This window comes from Protopterus annectens, chromosome 3.part1, assembly GCF_019279795.1.
Source record: "Protopterus annectens isolate FY-2018-M chromosome 3.part1, PAN1.0, whole genome shotgun sequence".
In the NCBI taxonomy this organism is placed as follows: domain Eukaryota; kingdom Metazoa; phylum Chordata; order Ceratodontiformes; family Protopteridae; genus Protopterus; species Protopterus annectens.
The window spans coordinates 1,024,093,984-1,024,116,504 of record NC_056732.1 but is presented as its reverse complement, the minus strand read 5'-3'; the positions used below and the strand labels follow the sequence as shown (position 1 = coordinate 1,024,116,504).

At 40.9% G+C, this 22,521-nt stretch overlaps 1 protein-coding gene across 2 annotated transcripts in view; it reads left to right on the top strand.

Moving 5' to 3' along the window:
• Positions 1-22,521, top strand: part of RNMT (RNA guanine-7 methyltransferase) — a 638,341-nt gene that overhangs the window by 97,035 nt on the left and 518,785 nt on the right. For both annotated transcript variants that reach the window (XM_044067181.1, XM_044067182.1), the window contains exons 2-3: positions 5,800-6,186; positions 8,614-8,749. In XM_044067181.1, coding sequence (XP_043923116.1) covers positions 5,896-6,186; positions 8,614-8,749 — 427 coding nt within the window. In that variant the 5' untranslated portion in view covers positions 5,800-5,895. The remainder of the gene's footprint in view (positions 1-5,799; positions 6,187-8,613; positions 8,750-22,521) is intronic.

Sequence of the window (22,521 nt, the reverse complement as noted above, 5' to 3'; positions counted from 1 at the left end):
CAGATATTCACCAGGCAGGTTTACTCTTCAATAGTGATTGTCCAGTTCCACTCGTAATACAAAAGAAAGAAACACGGAAAATCACAAAGTATCTTCTAAAATGTAAGCCAAGAACCAAGCAAAAGTAAATACCACCATCTGCTATGAAAATTAACTAGTAAACACTATCTACCAAGAGTACACGTATAACCAAACAAATAATGTTCACCTTTATTTGGTTATTGTAATACTTTTTGGTAGATAGTGTTCACTAGTTACTTTTTATGATGGATGGTGACTTTGCTAATCAGTTAAAGAATATTATCCAGGACAAAAGAAGTTAGCATTCTTCTATACTCAACCTTAATCAGATCAATTATAGAATATGATGCCTCTTTTACTATGCATCTTTCCCACCACCATGCAGCTAGATAGTCCGCAGAGATTTCTACCAAAAAGATCACCAGAAAAAAAAAAAGTATGAAACTAAAGTTTGTCATTATTGCCTGACTGTAATCCTCAGTGATTTACCAGCAAATCAAAAATATTGAGGGACAGGCCAAAATATGAGGCAGACTCAGAGATGTTCCGCAAAATCAGGGATGGGAGGCATGTCATTTGTTGTCTGGTATATGTAAACCGCAGTAAAATTTGGAACTAAGAGTATCGCCTGATTGGCTAGAAAATAAATATATTGTATAAGCGAAGGTCGATATCAATTTTTTTTCTGTCAGTCAATTTTATAGATGCATAAAAATACATTTGCAATAAATACTGAATACAGCAAAACAACCCACTTTTCATAGTTTTGTGTCTGGAACGGAGAGTTAGAGTTACGCACTATAGTTCCTGTGGTCTAGCATTTGATTCAGTCATCCCCTCTTTTCCCGGTTTGACTTTGAACGATTTGCTTTTCCAGACATTGCTCCTGGGTCACCACAAACTGTGGATGTACAATGACATTGACAATGTTAGTAAACCTCTAATGGCACAAAAGAACATGGACAAAATATAAAAAAATGCAACCAATAAACCACAACACAGTCACCATGGTAAAAGGGAAAAAATGATTTCCTGCTATCAAACATATAGCCCTGCCCTTCAGATCCAAAATGTAGCCAGATTTCTCCAGTGAGACTGGTGTCACTGGCCTGGCTAAATTATTTTGAGTCAAAAAGTCTCAAAAATAACACACAGACATTACGTCTTAAGTATGTCTTTGCAACATCTCTTGCTTGTCTCTGTTATTGCCTTCCCCCAGATCTTTTGGGTACAGAAGAATATTTTACATTTCTGTTTTACAGTATATGCTTTGTTGATAAAAATAGAGAATGATATACCCGAGTGCTGCATAGATACGGGATATTAGTACAGTTTGTACAACAATTAATGCTATAAATATGATGAGATATTTAATAAATATAATTAAATTTAAAGGTCTGCTAAAAACTTAGTCAACAGAAATTCTTTAATGTCTGAATATTCACCTGGGTTGTTTAAAGATGAGTGTGTTGATTCATTGCCATACTTTGTGTATACTTCACACATATCCATTTAGATATCAAATACAAAATAAACCAAAATGCTAGCAAGCTTGATTACATGAGAAGCTGACCATTTACACTGCCAGTTACCTGTACTCCACATCTGTTTATGCCCATTTGAAAATAAGTCCCCGAAACACTGCATCAGGAAGATATTAATGGACAGGATCAGAACAGCTACGTCTTCTCATATGACCTTTATCTTATACTCTGAAAACTTGAACTGCATCCTAAATTAAAGCTAAAACAAATAAACATATAAAACAGCATCATAAAATATTGCTTCTGAGATTATCACCCTCTTCTTCGAATATAGAAGTGCATTTAAAAAAATCAGTATTCATACCTCTGATAATAAATGCCTCACTATAACTTTTCCCTTTAAGGACAGGTGTCCTGATTTCCATTCCAAGGCAGTCATATGACCAGGTTCAAAACTGTTATAAAGAGCTCTGCTAATTTGGATGTACACCATTTTGAAACATCTCTCAGTAGTAAATAAGTAACTACTACTCAGAAGTTAAAGTTTTAGGTTTACATAAAGTGGTTATACGGAGTATGTCTGCACAACAGCATATCATTCTACCAGCTCTATTTTTCACTAAAGAGATGCAGGATTTGATCAAGTCTCAAACCAAGCAATATGGACTTCCTGTAGAAGTTTACAAGTTCCTTTTACCTCAAAGTCTTTCGTAATGCATATTTTTACCTTTTATTTGACAGCTCTTTCAGGTTCTCCTATGATTGCAAAGGCTTGTAGAGATCCTTCAGACCCATCTTACTACTGTAGATTTATCTTACAAAAGGCATTTTATAACTTTTTAAAGACATTTTGGTCAAGGAAGGTTAAGAATGTTAAAATTACCCCTACGCTCAGTTACATGGATGGAGTCTACTACCGGCAGTATGAAGACCAATTACTGCAGCTCAAAAACTACTACAAATAATTTTTATGATAACAGATTTTACAGTTATGAAAAACAAACCTCACAGCAATGGCTTAGAGTATTCGCTTCTTTTATCAACAGCGGCTAGAAGAACATTGAGACAACTGCCACACTGCTAAACCACATAACGTCTGAACTATTATTCAAAGCAAGTTTTGTCTATGTGACCTTGTTAGCCTTCTAACAGCAGCTTGCTATACAGTCAAACCATTTGCCGATTTTACCAATCACCGAGAGGGCCCGGCGAATCTCTAATCCAACTGAAATGTTTAGTTTCCGTAAGTCCTCATTTCTCAGCGGTTCGTAAAACCAGATACCTTCTCTATAAATGCAAACAGTCTGTAACCGTCAAAAGATTGCTGGGCCTGCAATCATCTACACACCAACAGCTGGTGCTTGCTTTGTTGAAAGAAAATGAAGCAATGTCCACCATGCTGATGTTTTACGTCTAGTTTCATATTCAACTTTAATTAGTAACTCAACAATGACATTTAGCAGACATTTGCTTGTTTTAATTGTGGTAAGCAACTAATCATAAGTAGGTAAACTGCTGTTTATCAGCAGGCAAAATTACTGCTACTATGGACACGATTTAACTGATGCATGTTAATTGGGTAGGCAGACTACTCCTTGGGCAATTTTCAACCTTGACCCAGGCCAAGATGTTACTTACAGAATATGCTGTTACAGGATTCCCTTACTTGCATTTCTTGAAGGATTTCTAAGTGAAAGAAGTCCATTTTGCACATTCGCATGTGTTGATGCAAAAATAGGCACGAGATGGAGACTGTTTTAAAGCAACTGCATATTTTTTGCACGTCACTAAAGTGACATACGAGTTAAACATACACGACAAACATAAACATACGAGATGCACACACTTTTAGCCACCTTTGTGGCTAAAATAACAAAACAACATGAAAACATTTTGACAGAACGGGTGTTCAGCTGCATAACTTATCAGCTTCTTTGCTCAGTAATTATGGACAAAGGCAAAATAACGGAGGGACTAAAAAATACACATTACTCTAATTTAATTAAAAAAGTTAACACCACCAGGTTTTGCAACAACTTACCAACCTTGTTCAAACTAAAGCACTGACAGTATTGTGCTTGGTTTGCTCACTTTGATGCTAAATTATAAACGGACAGCTCACGAAAAAAAAAAAAAAGAAATTAGGCAGGGGGTGGAGGTGTTACGCAAGTGGTGGCTTGGAGTGCAAGAATCCAATTGGCTGCCACCACTTGCTTTATCAACAAGTTTTTAAGCAGATTTTCTATGAAAAGTTTAATGTGACCTTAATGTAAATACACGCTGAATTGCAACTACATAAGGTAAATTACAAGTTCAGTTACAATTTCAGCGTGTTTTACATTAAGCTCAACTACAGTTTGCACTGCAGTTTCCCACGCTTGTGGAAGGCACTCGGGGTTAACAGCTGGCAATTAGTATCTTCTCATGGTGCGCTCTGTGTTAAGCATAGAGGCACCATGAGAAGGTACTCTGGGGTTAATGAGTTAATTTACAGTTTCTAGCATTTCTTCCGTTTCTGTCCCAGGGTACTGTGCCCTCATTATTTGCTCTAATTTGTCATTTCTGGCTGTGTCCCACATTGGAATTATAGTTTTCTCATTGACGTACTGACATTATGTCGAGGTCAGAAGCTTGCATTCTTTCAGCTGGCAGACTAGGTAAAACTTTTGTTTCTTGCAAATCATCAATGATTGCAATCATTAAATAATGATAGACCATTGACTTTCAAACTTCATTCCTTCAGATGCTAATGCAAATCCTAAGTCCATAAGAGCAATATTTAGAATCTGTCCTTGATTTTGGTGCTTTGTCCAGAATTGTTCATCAAAGAAATTCTGCATATGAAAGTCAGTGTTGTATAATATATTTACTTGGTTGAACTGCTGCTTCCTTACTGTGCTTGAGTAACATTTAGAAAGCAAAAAAGTTCCTTGGAAAAGCAGCAATCTGTCTGTTCTCATACTGCCAAGCAAGAGGAGGAAGTGTAGGTTAGACCCGATTGTTATAGTATGAACATGACGAGTAATGGGGCAAAAATCAGGAAATACTGCCATCATTGACCATGGGCATGAAAACTTTTGTGAAGGAAAATTAAACCAAAACAGAAAATAAGAAGTGGAAGAAAGTTGAGATGTTTACTGTAGTTGAGGCGTGTACAACTCTGTTGTAGCAGTGCTTCAAGCTAAAGGTAAGCGCTGAAAGCAACTGCACATGATTTTGAGTCTGAGGTAGTCCTTCCTGTCTGTATTCAAAACTGGATGATACTGTTCCTGTTCTCATAGTATTTTTAGCGCGCGTGTGTGTATTTACAGGGCCTGTGGGTTGTGTGGATCAGTTCAAAAAGCTAATGTACAAATCAAATAATGCATCTAGCCAATTTAGATGTTTGCACATTTAAGGAACATATTTTGTTTCCTTTTCAGCTGTTTAGTTCTCTCTTCACTGAAATCAATTTTGCACTTGTTTGGCATGTGTTTCCTTTCCATACATTTTTATATGCTACAACATTTACAAGAGCCATTTTTTTAATATGACAAAATTAATTGTTTGTCTTAACATATTAGTAGTACTATGTTTCTGGAGTGTGTTGACATTGATGTCAAGATGACTGAAAGATTGAGATCTTTTTACACTCCTGCTGACTCACAACATGAATAAATTTGCTCCTATAATCTTTAGCACAGCAGAATGTGGACATCCTCTGTGGTGGAAGCCATTGTAGCAAACTGGTGCCTAATGTGTTAGTGTTAAACAATCTATTCCTAGCAGTCATTCCATATTAAATGTATATATTCAGCTGCTGTCATATCAGTGTGCCAGATCCTCCCTCAGGACATTAGATTCTCAAAATGTTTAAGATGCACTGGTTTTGTCAGTCCTGCACAACATTTCCTGGAATGCACTGGGGTCTTTTGGGCCATTGGCATTGGTCTTTGAGAAATTCAAATGTAAGTAAATACCCTCTGATGCACAGTTCTAGATTTTCTGCTGTGACTTGTACTTTGACACCTTCCCACAATAGGTGTGTGTTCTGTCAAACGTTAACCTTATTTCTGAAGTAGAATTGTTCCCTCTTCTACCTTTCATTCAGTAAGCATGTGTGAGAAATGTGTTCAAAATGTGTTCAGCTGTGATAGCATTTGATTTTTTTTTTTTTTTTTTATAAATCTTTAGTTTTTGAAAGACATGCATAAACAGAGTTCAGTAAGAATCTTGTAGTTTTACCTAAATATTTTTTTTAATTTAAGCGTAAAAGTTGTGCACTGTTTAATTGTTTATATTTTGTGTATTATAGATTGTCCTGAGGATCTTGTCAAGATATAGAGAACCTGACTTTTCTGGAGCAGAGAGTAAACAATTTACGTAGTCTGAGGTCCTGAATTGGGCAAATATGAGTGATTCGTCTGAGACCATTCAAAGTGCAAGTTATGGTGGGTCTGTAGCAACAGAGCATCTGCCTATAAGGACTTCAGAAACAACTGCATCAGACAGCGGAGGTGACTGTAAACCCGACAGCGGAGGTGGCTGTAAACCCGACAGCGGAGGTGACTGTAAACCCGACAGCGGAGGTGACTGTAAACCCTATATTCTAAAACGAAAGAGGAGCTTTCATGAAGGTCAAACTTTTTCTGTTAAGAGAAAGTATGAAGAAGATGATGAGGCAGCTAACGCAAAGAGAATAGTAAGTGCTTCTTAAGTTACATTTCATATAGTTATTCAAAAGACATGGTTTATATTCTTAATCAATATGCTTTTTGTTATGCTAATAATGAACATAACTTTACATCTGTTTGTCCTTTTACTCATAAGAGTATACTTTAAAGCTTCCTAATATATAGCCAGAAAATAAGCATAGTCATCCAGACTTGAGTTGCACAGAGATTGAAAGTGTAGTAACGTTTGAGCCATCCCTGTTGATGTACCCAGGGCAAGAAACAGTTCACCCTTGCCTGTAGACTTTCCTTAGAAGGTAGTAAAGAAACAAATCATAAAGATTATGGTAGAACTAACTAGACAGAACTCACCCAAACAATCCTGCATAAAAATCAACTTCATTGCCTGTGCAAGAAATGTACCAGGGATTCTAGTGCAAGTTAAATATCTGCTGTTGTCAGATATGTCACTGCTGTTATATAAGCCCCATAATGTTCCTGCACAGTAGCTACTTTCATCTTTTTGGAGTAGTATCCATTTTTCAGTTCCAGTTATGCAGGAGTGCATGGGCAATAGATCTGGCTAGTACTGACCTACAAGAAGCACACTGAGTGCAGATGAAGGGTGAAAAAAGTAGCATGTCTGATAATTGCATATGCCTTTGACAGTTACACCAATACTGGAGCATCAGCACTTACGTTTCTTGCACCATAAACTCTTTCAAAGATGAAAAAGCTATGCAAATGGGTGGCAAGGGTAGTTAAGTAAAAGGGAGGATCAGAAGGTGGTGGCCGGTCTGTCTGAGGGGAAGGAAGGACACATCTGGTGTCCCACAATATTATGTAGTGGGTTTTGCTTTTATGTATTTGACCTCACATGGAAAATGGGATTACCTTTTCTGAGAATCGATGCTTGGGGGTAGTAATAGCTTGAGGGCAACCTGAAAAACAGTCTAAAAAAGCTGGTGTATGACATTTACTATAGGTCTTCCAAATGCTTGCTTCTGCACCTAGTGAATGGTAGTACATTAGTATAATATATATTAGAGAATCTGACTTAAATTCCAGTGCTAGAAAAGTACCTAGTAGGCAGCTGTTTTTGGAAAGTCTGAAATAAGCATTGAATGAGAGGTGGCAGCAAAAGCAAAGCAAATTCTGGAGCACGTAATTAGGGAGTAGACTGCAGATATCCATGCATAATGTACCCTTCTGTCAGATGCTGATTAGGTGACTTCTGAGGCAATCTATGCTGTTTTGGAGCCTTTATATAGAAAGGACCCAGAGCAATGCTAGAAAAAGCATGCAGTAGGACTGCTAGGATAATAAGGAAACCGAGAGGATCTGACTTTCAAAAGCCTTTTGCAGTGGAGGTATCCTCTTAGATTTATACGGGTCACTTTACTTTACAGTTTAGTACTCGGCTCCTTCACTCAGAATTGCTTGCATCTCCCAGTACTCCTTTTTTTTCTTCTGCTTGCACATTTTGGATTTTGAGTTTGTTTTAGACCACTTATCTATGGTGCAAAAAAATGCTTAAACCTTCGCTATCATCAGCAAAGACCTTCTCTGGCACTGCCTTTACTGCTTAACAGTAGAGTGCAATGTAAAGCATTTTTGTTTTTTTCCATAAAGTGCTTATCCTTCAAATGATTCACCCCTCAGTAATATAGGGATAAGGTTTAGTCCTACTTCACTGCAAGGAAAATGGTGCTCAGAGAAGTTGGATTAGCAGCCCCCCCCTCCAGTTAAGCAAAACTCCTGCCAGTTGTAACAGGAACATGCTGGTAATATTCCCACAGATTATTGAAAATCACCCTGTGTTCGCTTTGGTACATGTAATATGCTAACTTTATGTCCTACTTTTGTCACTTTAGCTCTCCCTTTCTTTTTGTGGAAGGGAGGGTGCAGATAAAGTTCTCTGTGTATAGCCATGTGGTGTGAGTTGTGGACCTGGTGCTGACATTTCTCGGAGGTGAGTGGATGTTATGTGTATAACACATCATCACACATTTAATCTCTGAAACTTAAACTGAACTTCTGTGCTCTCCCACTCTGCAGTTGCCAAAAGTCACAGGACTTTGGAGTACCTTTTGCAGGCACAATTGGTGTATGTACCCGTACTACTCAGATGTTCTGAGTCTCTCAGATAAGGTCAGCCTACTTTCTTAGGTAATGCCAAGATTATCCAGGATGGGAGTCTAAAATGAAGCTCTCGTAGCCAGCTAGGGCAGCAGTACTATGTAGCAATATGGTAGATCAACAGGACTTATGGGAAGTACCATAAAGGAGAGCAGTGGAACCATATTAAAGAAGGCATTTTTGCTTATTGGCCAATTTGTATCTGCTACTTGTATCTGCTACACTTGCCATGTTTTACATAATTTTTCTTTGTATTTGGCTTGATGTATTATCTTTCCATATTTATGTCTTGTACTAATATCCCTTTGTGATTCTAGCATTTAGAGGAAGGCCACGGTTCAAAAGTAGCCACACATTATAACAAACTCCAAGAAGTTGGTTTGCAGGAACGCAGTCAAAGTCGTATCTTCTATCTTCGCAACTTCAATAACTGGATGAAGAGCGTCCTGATTGGTATGTGAAAATTAACTTTTTTTTTTTTTTTTTTTTTTAACAAGAAACATGTTTATTAAATTATCACTTATGGCATAGGCAATCCTACATTTATATAAATGAAAACAAGCAATGTTGACATAATTTTAGTTGCAAACATTATATGTCACAAACCATGTTGTGACATAAGTTTAGTTGCAAGCATTGTACATCACTTATCTATCCAGTCATTCAGTCAAACATTACATAGCTCATTCAATTCCTGCCTTCTTTTAAACCTTATCCTGTGCATGTATTGTTCCCACAGTTCCCATTCTTTCTATGTAATTTGCTCCTACCCTTTTCTTAAGATCCCAATTCCAGTTATTTTATCTCTGTTACTATATTCACTGTTTCTAGTATTGTTGGTTTAGACTTTGATAATTGCTTATTTGGCAGCCACCATAATTAGTCCCAGCAAAGTCTTACTAAGTCTAGACTGTTCTGATTCTATATCCCAGCTCAAAAAATAATTTCCTTAGTTACATCAATTTGCTGACCAGTATTTGTGACAGAGTAGTCTGCAGGGAATCCTTAAAGTCTGCCAACTCAGTACACTCCCAGAAAATATGTTTCCGATTACTTCTTTCTTCCCCTTCACACATCCAGCATTTGCTGTCCACCTGAGGAAAGAATCTTTGGGGTCTACTTGGGGTATAAAAATACCTATGTATACACTTCCAAGCAAAGATCCTAAATATTCTAGACTTTGTTGCATATTTGGGAGATCTTTTCCCAATCCTTTCTAATCTCTGATTGATTACTATAGTTATCATGCAATATTTTGTATGCCCTACTAATTTCCTTTTGTAACAGCAGCATCTGTTTCAGTTTCTGCTAAAATCTCTACCAGTGCTGGCCTTTCACTTAGGATCCCCCTGTATCTTTCTCTTTGCATGTACTCTAATATCAATCCTTGAATGGGAGGGCATTCTCTAGCCTGCAGTCCAAATATTTCTTGCCCTCTTCCCATTCTGTTACCTTTCCCTCTCTAATTATTTGATCCCAGTACCTTGGTTCTTTTGCCAGTTTTCTCCAATAAATTCCAGCCCCCTCTTGCATATTGTCTGTATCCTTAATTGCAGTCATCCCTTTTGGCAGAATCTCCTTTCTCCATTCCTGTGTTGGGTTAGCTCTTGGAGTACTTCCTGCTACCTTATGAATGTAATGTTCTGTTTTTTTTTTTTCTTTCCTACATTGAGCTAAATGGAGGAGGGGCACTGTCCACAGCTCTGTTCTGTGATATATAACAATAAGTATCCTGTTTTCTTGCTTATTTTTTTACTAGTTATTGCTTATTCTTACCATTTATTGCACTTTGTATTGTCTGCTGCCTACTTTTTACTGTATTTTATTGCTATAAACTAATCTGCACTGTTGTACTGCAGTTGTCTGCCTCACTTTTTGTAAAGCTTTTTTAGCTAAGTTTCACTGTGTGAAAGGTATTAATTGGAAAGTTTCTCCATTTGTTAAGCATCTGTTCTGATTTCCCTGCCAAGGAGTGTATCATATAACTGATTTGTTTGCAGTTATAAAAGTATTCTCTAGTGTCTCCTTGCTCATTTTTCTGTTTAAAACTTTAATTTAGTGTCTCACTGCTGTTTTTCTATTGTGATAAACATTTCTGTAGTGCTTTCTACCGAAGACAGTGTAGCTAGTAGCTGTAGCATAGTTCCCCGCCCACCAACCCTCCCTCCTTATTGTTGTCTTGTTCTTAAACTTGGTTGCTTTGCAGTTGCCCATCCCTACTGTAAATTTGATCTGGGACACTTCTCCCAGTCCAGTCTCATTAGCTCATTCTACTTAATACAGAAAGAACATTTGGGAAGGCCAACCCCCTTAGTTTCTTAACCTTGAATTATCTTCTGTTTCTCCTTTCTCTCTTCCCACTCTACAAAAAAATGCTCAGCTGCTTTTACAGTACGTCTTTCCTACTCTATTACTGCATCTTGCTTTTGCTTTTTCAGCTACTTTTTCTCTAAAGTGTTCAGTTGAATCTTTTTTCTACTGCATTTATTACTGCTTGTTTTTTAGCCTGTTTAAATTGTGTTATTCTAAGCCTCTTAGTTTTAGTTTAAGCACTTGGTCTTTAGGCCTCCTAGCTCTCCCTGGCCTCTTTCCCTCATATTCTGACAAATGTGGATGGACATTTTCCTACAGCTTCTACCTGCCAGCCTGGTTGATATGGGCATCTTGAGACAGTGTAGCAACTAGCTCATGTACACAAACAACCATCTACAATTACCACGTGTGAACAACAATTTGTAAGAGATGCAGTTGCATTAAGAACCTAGAATCTATGCTCTCTCCCTCACAAGCCAGTATATCTGGCACTGAGAAGGTTATCAACACAATCACTACACCTCAAACACCACCCACAACTACACAACACACACCCACATATGTGGAGGTTCTCACCAAAAACATACCCAAACAAAGGAGACCTCAGAGGCAAAAACGCACACAAACTCCACAGCCCTCCACACCATAAAGCATGCATAGTTCACACACCAGTGTCTTGTAACACAAAAAGGCCTAAGCATAAACCCAACATATTAGTCATAGGAGTCTCCATTGTGAGAGACATAGATGTGCCTCTCACCAGGGTGGATAAGGAGAAAGTCATAGTTAGTTGTCTGTCAGGTGCCAGAATCTGCCGTATCGCACACGCACTAGAGTTTCTCAACATAGTCCATGTTGGGTTGAACGACTAGAGACATATCTCCTTGGACTGTATGAAGAGACATGATTGAGTTTGCTGAATATGTATCCTAGGTAGGTATGACCCTAGCCGTGAGCAGCATTCTACCGTCACCCAGAATGATACTGCAATACAAACAGAAAATGATTGACTTTAACAATTGGCTTAGTTTCTGGTGTCGTTCCAGGGTGATCCAGTGCTTGACAGCCTGGGAAGGTATGAATGACAGACCACGATGCTTTCCTAGACATGGCCTGCATCTGTCTCACGTGGGCTTCAGGCTTCTGGCAAAGACCCTTGCCTCCCCCATAATTCCTTTTGTAGGAAAAATACTGACGTTGATAAAACCAACATAAAAATTTCAACAAAATGCAAATTAAAGGTCATGCTGCTAACTAAATGCTAGGAGTCTAAACATGAAACTGCACTCAATGCAAGCATTCTTAACCCTGGAAGATGCTGACATTTGTGCAGCCACAGAAACCTGGTTCAAAGCTGCAGAGACCACCCCAGCTTTACCTGGTTACTCATCCTATCGATCATTCAGACCCCAAACTGTGGGCAGCAAAGCCAAAGGAGGTGGAGTTTCAATATATATGACTCCTCTCCAGGCTTGTCAAACATTGACGCACAGGAGACCCTCCAGGTGCAGTTAACCATTGACAAGACCCCATTCAAATCATGGCTAGCTACAGACCCCCAAATTTGACTCTATGCCCACTCCACCTATCTGGACCTCTTCAAATCTATCAAGAATCAACCTTTTACCCTAATTCTGGGCGACTTTAACTACCCAACCATAGATTGGAAAAACTACTCATGCCAGAATGCAAATGCCCAGAGATTCCTAGATTTTTATCAATGCAAATGCCTTGGAACAGCTAGTCAGTACCCCCACAAGAGGTGATAATATCTTGGACTTGGTAGTAACTGACATGAGTAACCACTGCAGCACCCCATACAGTATCATCCTGCCTGGTAAGAGAAACCATAAAGTGGTTACTTTCGAAGTTAGCATTTCCCCTGACCCCCCTCTAGCTAGCGTCAAACAAAAAAAACGTCTCTAAAGCTGATTACAACCTCCTGAGGGATGGTATAAACAGCTTCACAGCCCCCTTCCCTTCTGTTGGAACTGGTGCCAGTGTCCAAATCTACACTAAAATACTATATGAGCACTTGTATAGATGCATGTTGTCAGGAATACCTGACAGGACAAAATCATTCTCCTCAAAGAAGAGTAAACCTGTCTGGTGGACATCTGCGATATGTAACAGAAGGAAAAAAAATACTGTCTAGGACCAAGAAGGAGCAGCTGCACAAATGGAAGCAATTTCTCCTTAACCTGAAGAAGCAAATAAGAGCACTAGTGAAATCCTCTAAAGCCAACTTTGAGTCCAAATTGGCCACATCTACTGGAGACCATCAAAAGGCCTTCTTCACATATGTCTGCAATCTCAAAGGAAGCACCCAGATCTGTTCAGAACTGGTAGTCAAGGACACCACATACACAAATGCTGTAGATATAGCCAACCTACTAGCTGACAGATTAAGCGAAAACTTCATACCTCTGTTCCCCCCATCAGTAAATCAGGACATCCCTACAGATAGGGGGGGGGGCAGGTACTGGGGAACAGGTCATCACTGCCATCTCAGAGACAAAAAATACAGCCTCCATGGGACCCGATAACATCCCAGGCTGCATCCTACATGAACTCGAGCATGAACTTGCAGCACCATTAGGCACCCTCTTCAACCAAAGCCTGAGTACCGTCTTTGTCCCAGCCAAATGGAGGGCAGCTACTGTCATCCTTTTACACAAAGGTGGAGCGTCCACCGATCCAGGAAATTATAGACCCATCAGCCTAACATATGATCTGCAAGGCCATGGACCAAATTATCATGGACCTCATTTACAAGGACATCAGTAACCTCCAAACACTCGACCCCACACACTTTGGCTTTGTCAGGGGGAGGTCATGTCTTTTAAATCTAGTCAACTTCTTTGAGACAGTCACCAAAGCCGTGGACAAGGGGAAGACTTTGCACACCGCCTACATTGACCTGGCCAAAGCCTTCAACACTATTCCCCACTCGGGCATAATAGATGAACTCTCAACTAGTCATCAATCCATAATTTATCAGATGGGTAGCAAGCTTGCCCACTGATAAAACCCACTTAATCAAAATAGGGGAAGCCACCTCGAGCATACCAGTAATGAATGGTTGTACCCCAGGGATCAGTCTTGGGGCCTGTATTATTTGGGATATACTTCTCTGAGGTGCAAGCCAAAACTAGTGGGCTATGGCTGACCAAGTTTGTAGATGACTGCAAGCTGGGTGAGGCCATCAATTCCCCAAGTAATGTGGATGTCCTCCGAGGGTCTCACCTAAACAAATGACTGGTGCCAGAAACATGGTCTCAAGCTGAATGCCAAAAAATGCGTCATCATCCCCTTTGGGGAGAGCAAATGTCCCCATATATCAGATTAATAACATCGTCCTAAGCACAAAAGTCATTAGAGATTTGGACACCCAGGTTGATAGCAGCCTGACGTTTGACCACCATGTTGCTTGCATTGTACGGAGAGCTTTCTACATGGCCCACCTCATAAGTAAGGGTATCTCATCAAGGGACAAGGAGGTCATAACATCCCTGTATTCTTTCCTTATATGGGCACTTATTGAGTACAATGCCGCCTTTAGCATGTACCTCACAAAACACATGCAGCAGCTGGAGAGACCACAGAGGTTCCTTACCAGAAGAATCCAGGGCCTCAAACATCTACCTTACACAGATGGGCTTAAAAGCCCTGTCCCTCTACTCAGTTTCATATAGAATCCTCAGAGGTGACCTCTGTCTAGCATACAAAGCAATCTCAGACCCAGCCTTGATGGGACTGCTGCATATACGCAAGTCAAGCTCCACTCTAATAACCCGCACGTGTGACCTCAGCCTAGTCTGTGGCATCATTAGGACTTGTTGGCAGAACAGATTTGTGTCCCAGAGACTCCCTCATTTGTGGAATAGACACCCTCTCCACGTCAAGCAGAGTACCGAATTATTCCTTTTCAAGCGCAAACTGGATGGGAAACAGAAAATACACCCCTGGGATTCCACCTGTGTCTCTGCTGGACAGGGACTTTGAGTGCTGATATGTCTAAACATGAGCTAAATTGTTGGCTAGGCTTACAAGGGCCTCAGGGCTAATAGCCTAGTAACTTCCTATGATTTTATATATGGTTACTGTTCTCCTTGAGGATCTGCATCCAAAATCCCAGTTTTGTCTTGTTTTTTGAGCTTCCCCCGTTTCATCATCATCCCTTTCCACTCTGAATTATAGGTTTCTGGTTGTGCTATGTATAGGAGCCTTAACTGTGCAACTCTGAAATACCCATTCAAATAAGGTAACCCCAAGCTTCCTTGTTCTTTTGGAAGAATCCGCTTTATCCCACTTTACTCATGCCATCTTCCCCTACCAGATAAAATCCTTCAGCTCTCTTTAATAATAATTACTATCTGCAAGTTTTATTCAGGTTGATAAAAATGTCTGATCTGTGTATAAAATTGAAGGGACTGAAAAACTTTTAACTGCTTGTATCTTATCCATTAAACAAAACATCCAATTTCTCCATTTTGTATTATCTTTTTAGTCTCTTCCCAAATATCCTTGGCTACAACACCAGAATAATTTTTAATCCATACTCCAAAGTACTTCTTATGTCCCCATAAATATGGATATTATTGAACCAATTTGTGTGTGGGGTACGTAACTTACAGGTATTGCCTTTGTTTAGCTTCATTAATGTGGTCTGCCAAAAAGAATTGAAACTGTCTCAAAATGCTCCACAACACTGAAATGTCCTTTTCTGGTTTTATCAGGTATAAAATATCATCTGCCAATAGAGCCAGCTTTTCTTGACTACCATACAACTTATATCCTTGAATTTCTTCCCTTATTGTTTTTGCCAGTGGTTCTAAATATAATGTAAATAACAAGGGGGAGGACACCCTTGTCTGGTTCCTCCGTTCAGATGGAAATTATCAGGGGGGAACCCACCCGCTTTAATCAACCTTGTATTTTTTTCAGGGAATGCAAATGCTTCCATTGCCCTGCTCATAAACTGCCAGCTTACATTGTCAAATGGTTTCTCTGCATCAAGACCCACCAACAATAGTGGCGATGTTCTTCGTCTTCCATTGCTGCAGTCCTGACTATTGGGTATAGTCCGCGTCCCAGTCGTCGGCCGATACCAGAGTAGTAGGCTGGCGCGGGTCAGGTCGCAAGCGCTAGACGCCAGTACATCAGGGTACTACGCGCATGCATGACCCGTCATATCTTGCTTTTCTTTTGCCGATGCATGCAGCATTTTTTTTTTTGTGCAGGTTGTTGTTTTTTGAATTTCCGAAACAGAACCGTTCGAACAGACCGAACAGAGTTTGCTAAAGTACTCGCTTTTTTTTTTTTTTTTTTTTTTCTTTCCAGTATTTTACGATGTCGGTCTAGACGTGGTAGGGGCAGGGCAAGGTTCTTTAGAGCCTGACAAGGAGTTCACCTGCTCAGACGGTCAGTCCTTTAAGTAAACAGACCGATTTAATTACTCAAGACAAATGGGTGTTGGATATCATTCGTTACTTCAGATAGGGGCCATTCCAGCAGTCCTGTATAGACAGGGGGCCTAGGATTTTTCTCGCCTGTTCCTTGTACCAAAGAAGGGGAACACGGACTCAACACTTATCTGGACATTCCCAAGTTCAAGATGTTGCTAAGTTGCAGGAAGTATCTGCGGTTCGCTGGAAATTCTCTTGGCTTATCTACTGCGCCCAGAGTATTCAACAGTTCTGGCTAGGCTTCAAGGAATTCAAATCTATCCTTACTTGGACGACTGCCTGATTCTGGCTCAAGAAAAGGAAGACCTTCTACAGCATCTAAGTCCAGTCTAGTACCCTCTCAGGACATGTGCTTTCTGGGTGTGAGACTGAATACATACTTCCATCAACTATCTCATCAGTCCGGACACAGCACTGCCAGGATTTGGACACTGTCATTCAAATGATACCGGAAGTGGATACAAGACAAGTGGCCTGCCAGACTACAGCATCTACATATCAACATGAAGGAGATGTTTTCCAGGGCAGGTGTTGATTCTAACAGACAACACAACTGTCACATCAACAAGCAAGGGGAACACATTCTTATCCTCTATGCAGGCAAGCAATGATTTTATGGGAGACTCACTAAACCACCAGCTGCCAAAGTATTGCACAAATCTTCTTCCAAAGGTACTATTAAAAGTCAGACAAGACAGGCCAAGGATGATTTTGATAGCTCCAGATTTCTGTTATCTCAGAATCTGCTCAATGTCAAGCTTCATTCTCTTCATCTAACAGCCTGGCATATTCTGTGTTGAAACACAACAGGTCTCAACTTCCTCAACAAGTTTTAAATGTGATTATGGAAGCTAGAAGACCTAGTACAAGGAGAGTGTACGCAGAAAAATGGAAGAGACACTATGATTGTGAGCCACCTTTGTTTTCGATCATTTGTTCAAGCAGTTTCTTGAGCCTGCAGCTACTGCTGAATTGAAATACTTGTCAGGTATCATTACGTACTAATCCTTCCTTTATGCCTAAGGTGGTTTCTAGTGTGGCTTTAAACCAAACTATTCATTTGCCTACGTTTTATGCAGAGGCTACTGCCACTTCAACAGCATTTCTAAGGGGGGGGCACTATGATATTTTTGGTTTTGCCACAGCTGTTTTGCAAGGCATGTTGTCAGCTCCTACTTCTTTATGATTTGCCAGCCTCCCCTCCTCTGCTTGGGATTCTACCTATAGTCAGGACTGCAGCAATGGAAGAAGGCGAAGAACATAAATGTAGATGTTCGAGGATTCCATTGTTGCAGTCCAATTTACCCTCCTTGGTCTTCTGACATCTGGGGCAAGAAAAGACTGAGGATATGACGCCGGTCATGCGCATTAGTACCCTGGACGACTCAGCGTCAGTCTAATCGCCCTGACTGACAGACGCCAGCCTTCTACTCTGGTATTCTGGCCGACTGGGGACCACCCAATAGTCAGGACTGCAGCAATGGAATCCTCGAACATCTACATTTATGGTAGGTACAAAACTGTACTTTTTCTTGCATTCTGTTTCCCTCTGGATCACCAGTGGTCTGTTAATGTTGTCAAATGTTTGCCTCCCCTCCAGAAAACCACATTCATAGGTAGGTACTAGGCTATCGGCCCTAGGAGCCTATACAAGCCCAGCCAAAAAGGTACCCTGGCTTTTGCCACCCAAGAAAATTATTTTCCTGTGCCACTGTCGAGCAGAGCCACAGAAGTGATCCCCGGGGTGAATTTCCTATTTCCCATCCAATCAAGATTTTTCTTGGAGTGCTAATGAGGAGCTTTGTTTGATATAGATAGGTAGCTTATTCCAGAGTATGGGAAGTCTCTGGGACAGGAATATATCCCTCCGGCATGTTCTGTTTGTTGTGGTGACAAGGTTTAGGTCCCTAGAGTGTGTAGCTCTGAGGGATTGAGATTTCTTTAAGTGGAGCATGTCCAACAGCTCTGGGTTTGATATAGCTTTGCATGTTAGGCAGAGATCACCTCTGAGCAGGCAATATGCGACTGAGTAAAACTGGAGTTTTTTGAGACTGTCTGCGTACGGCATCTGTTTGAGGACGGTAATCCACTTTGTGAGGCATTTCTGCAGCCTTTCCAGTTGTAGATGTCTTGTGAGGTACATACCAAAAGGGGCGTTTTACTCTATAATGGGTCTAATGAGTGATGAGTAGAGGGGAACAATGACATCTCTTTTTTTCTGGATGAGAAACCTTTTGTGATGAGTGTGCCATGTAGAAGGATTTCCTGATGTGATTAACATCAGCATTGATCCATATCTACCAATTTTAGCATCACCTTTGCCATTCTTCTAGCCATTATAGACATAAACATTTTATAATCATGGTTTAGGATTGAAATGGGCCTGTACAAAACTGCATCTGATGGGTCTTTACCTTTAGTAGATATTACAGCCACTATCACTTTCTTCCAGGATGATGGTGCTTCATCTCCTCTTAAAATACTGTTAAACAGAACCTTCCATATCTTTGTTAGTTTTTTTTTCCCTTCTAACTTCCAAACTTCCACAAAGATACCATCCCTTCCTGGGGACTTTCCTGTGGATTGGTTACACGTCACCATTTTTATCTCCTCTCCTGCTGTCCTAAATGTTAGAGGTGGATGAGGCTGAGTTGCTAACCTTGAAATATTTCATTCTTCCATAAACATTTCCATTTGTACTTTTTTTTTTATTTTCCATATTTCTCTGCTGTATATATTCTTTGACAAAATTTTTGAAATATTTCTAGAAACCTACAGGATCTGTTTATCTTCTTTGTTATAGGCTCCCTAAGCATGTTGATGGGACCTTTCTACTTTGTTGCCTGAGGTATTCTGCTAAAAGTTTTTGTGCACTGGAGTTATCAAAAAACAGTTGCTTAACAGCAGTCTTTCTAAATTCATGCGTATTATTGAGGCAATCCCTTATTTTCTGTTTAGCATTCTGCAATTGCTCCTCTTCTTGACCCGTGAGATTCCCCCTATACTCTGACATTTGTCAGTCCCTCTTAATAATTCTTATTACTTAGCCATCTGTTTCTCTTTCTTATTTCCACCATATTTTTAAACTCCACTTGAATTTTATCCCACTCCCTAGCTATATTTTAGAAGAAATGTCTGTCTTCTCTGTTAACTCCCAAATATTTTCCAGTTCCCCTTCCTTACATTCCTCTCTTTTCAACAGATGGGTGGGAAAGCATGTCTCATTTTTATTTCATTACTCTGCATTTTTATTTTAGTTATTATTGGCATATGATCTGAAATAGTTATTGGATGTGTATCAAAACTTTCAATTAAATGCACATGTTCCTAAGTTGTGCCTAGCCTAGTTTTTGTGTTTTGGGGAATATGTAAATTAATTCCAAACTCCTATTACTGAATTCACATCTTCATGCCAAATATTTTCATAAATTTCTTCAAAAATCTACCCTCGTTTGTTGCATTTTCCTTTCTGGGCCCCACAGACGCAACATCACTGCTACAAATCAAATTCCAGTCCCCACCTACAAGTAATAGTCCCTGTTGAAAACTTATTTCTCCCAGCATTTTTTTAAGCTCCATTATAACACTTTTAGGTGAAATATAAATACATGCCAACGTAATCCTCCTCCCTTACAAATAGCCCTTTAGTGTTACAAATTTACCATTATTATCTTTTTTTTTTCCTCTCTATCACTATTGGAACTCCTTTTGCAATAAATATAAGCTCTCCTCTTTTCATTTGTCCCAGGTATTTTGCTGAATAACATTCCTGAAAGCCTTTCTTTATCAAATTTATGTGTTCAGTTCTTTCCAAATATGGTTCCTGTAGCATAGCTATTTGCACTCTACATTTTTTTAAATAGTTCACTACTCTTTCTTTTCTTGTATGTATCTGTGAGATCATTTTATACAGTTGTTCCTTTTCATATCTATTTGAGCCTGTGTCGCATCTTACAAAACTTTTTGATCCGATGCTGTCCGTGTCATTATTGATCATGGATGGGTCTTGGATCCAACCTTGGATCTGAGCCCGCAGAGTAAGCAGCAGCTCCTGAGCTCGGCCTCTTCTCCTCCCAGGGATCCCTGCTACCCATAATCCTCAGATCTCGTTTGCCATGAATCGTGAGTAGACACGTCTTCTGAAACTCGAGCCCAGCTTTCTGATAAGTAGTTTAAAATTGTTTTTTTGCTCTTCCTTCTTCTGTCTTTCTCTCTGGTAGTTAGTTGTTAGGCTAGTTTTAGTTTTCCTCCCCTCCATTAGTCATTGGCTGGTCACTTAGGGTTTTCCCTTCTGGTTAGCCATCCTTACTTTCCTTTCCCTTTTTTTTTTTGGGTTAGAGAGTTTGTGTGCTGAGGGTTTGTATTTGTAGTAAGGATATCTCTGACAAACCCACAGGTTTCAGATGCCGCTCCTCATGCAGTCAGAAGGTGGCTCCCACCAATACACAGGAGGAGTGAGTCTGCTGTCAAGGGGAGCCCCATTTAGAGGTTGAATGTGACATTTGTGCAGGACTCAACCCTAGGGCTCTCCTAGACCATAGGAACAAGCTCTTGTTAAAAGGGCTGGCTGAAGTGGGTCCCATGATCTCTGGACCCCATCCAAAGTCCCGTCTGAGCCCAAGAGGAATCCCTCTTCCTCTCAGGACTCTCCAGCAAAAAGGCTGAGGTCCTCTGATCCAATTGCCTCTGATCTGAGCTCAGCCTCTGGGGCTTCGGCTCCAGGGTCTTCTGCTCCGAGAGCTTCTGCTCCTCCAGTTAGATCTGAATCCACAGAGGCTCGGAGATTCTCAGATCCGATAGGGTCCAAAATCCCCTCTGATCTGCTGGACCTGTCTGATCCCTCCGTGGGGTCCTTGGTGCTCTGATTTTCTTCCAGCCCATCAGCCTTCCACGTGATGGAGAGGACAGTCTTCGGTTGGTCAGCATACTCTACCTCGGCTCTGAACCCACCCCTGCCTGGTTCCATTTTGGGTGGTGAGTCTTCATCAGTTCGGGGTTAGCCCTCCCAGGATTGCCTTCAGAAGGGCATTACCCCCATGGGGGTTCCCTCCTCCACTGAGTCCTCCCCAGAGCCCATGATGGAGAAGCCTCCTCGGAAGAGGATGTGCAAGAGGAGGCACCTGGACTCCTCTCAAGAGTCCCTCACTGAGGGCACTGATTTCGAGGAAGGGGACAGGTCCCCAGACTACCATCCGAGGATGTTTCCTGTGAAGACGTACTCGAGTTCCTGAAAGAGCGGAGTCTGCCCCTACCCCATCCTCAGTGGAATCCATGTTCCTGAAGGCATTCAAGGCAGACCCATCTTCCTCCTGGATGTCTCCGCCTGCATATGAGCTAGTCCAGCTTATTGCCAGCAGGGCATGAAAGGAGCCGGACACAGTAGAACTGGTACCCAAGAAAGTGGACAAGTTTCTAAGTCCACTGAAAGACCAACCTTTTTGGAGTAAGGGTGTCCCTGTAGAGGCTATCGTGGTTGCCGCAGCCACCAAGAAAGAGCTTGTGGAACAGCTCTACGGTCCATCACCCTAATAGAGAGTCATGGGTGACTGACAATTTTGGGACGCGAGTGTATGCCTTAGCTGCCTTCGGGCTGAGGACTACTAATTATATGGCACATTTCACATGGCTGCAAAGGGATTTGGTGTCAGAACATTCCTCTTCCCTTTCACAGTTTGTTGCCTCTGGAGATCCATAAATTGGTCTCTCTGAAACTTTACTATCGCATCCCTTGCTAATGCCTCGATGAGGTTCATCTTGAATGCAGTCGATGCCACCTCTCAAGTAGTGGGCATAGGCATTGCTATTGGGCATCCTGCTTGGTTTTACCTTTGCAGGTATACTGACAACTTCAAGGTGTCTGTTACTAAAGCCCCATTTGACTGATCTACTTTGGTCCTTCAGTCAAAGATGCACTGACCCGCAGTGAGCAGGAGGAAAAGACCTTGTCCATAGTAGGGATCAAGTTTTCTACTCCCCAACTTTCCTTCTCCAAGACTCAGAGGATTAGTAAGAAGCTATGATTCTGCAGAGCTCAGTCTTCCTTCCAAAATATTCCTGAGGAATCCTCTTCCGACCGGGGAAGGGGATTTGATGGCAGAGGAAGTCTGCAAAATCAGGGATTCCGAGAACCCTTCTTGGAGAGGTCCCCACAGCGCCCCTGAAGCGCTGCCCTGGAGGCAGTCGGGGGGCCATATCTCCTTGCACCCCCCTTGGCTTGGGCTACTATTACTTCAGACCAGTGGTTGCTAAGCATTGTGTCCAGGGGATACTTTATATCCTTCGATCACCCACCCCCATCCAAAAGTCACTCTTGGGTGTCTCACCCCGACAAAGGGAGTTGGCTCTCACAGAGGTTCAAGACCGCCTTCAAAAAAGAGCCATCCAGGAGGTCTCAACAGGAGAACAAGGATCCGGTACTTACTCTCGCTTCTTTTTAGTGCCCAA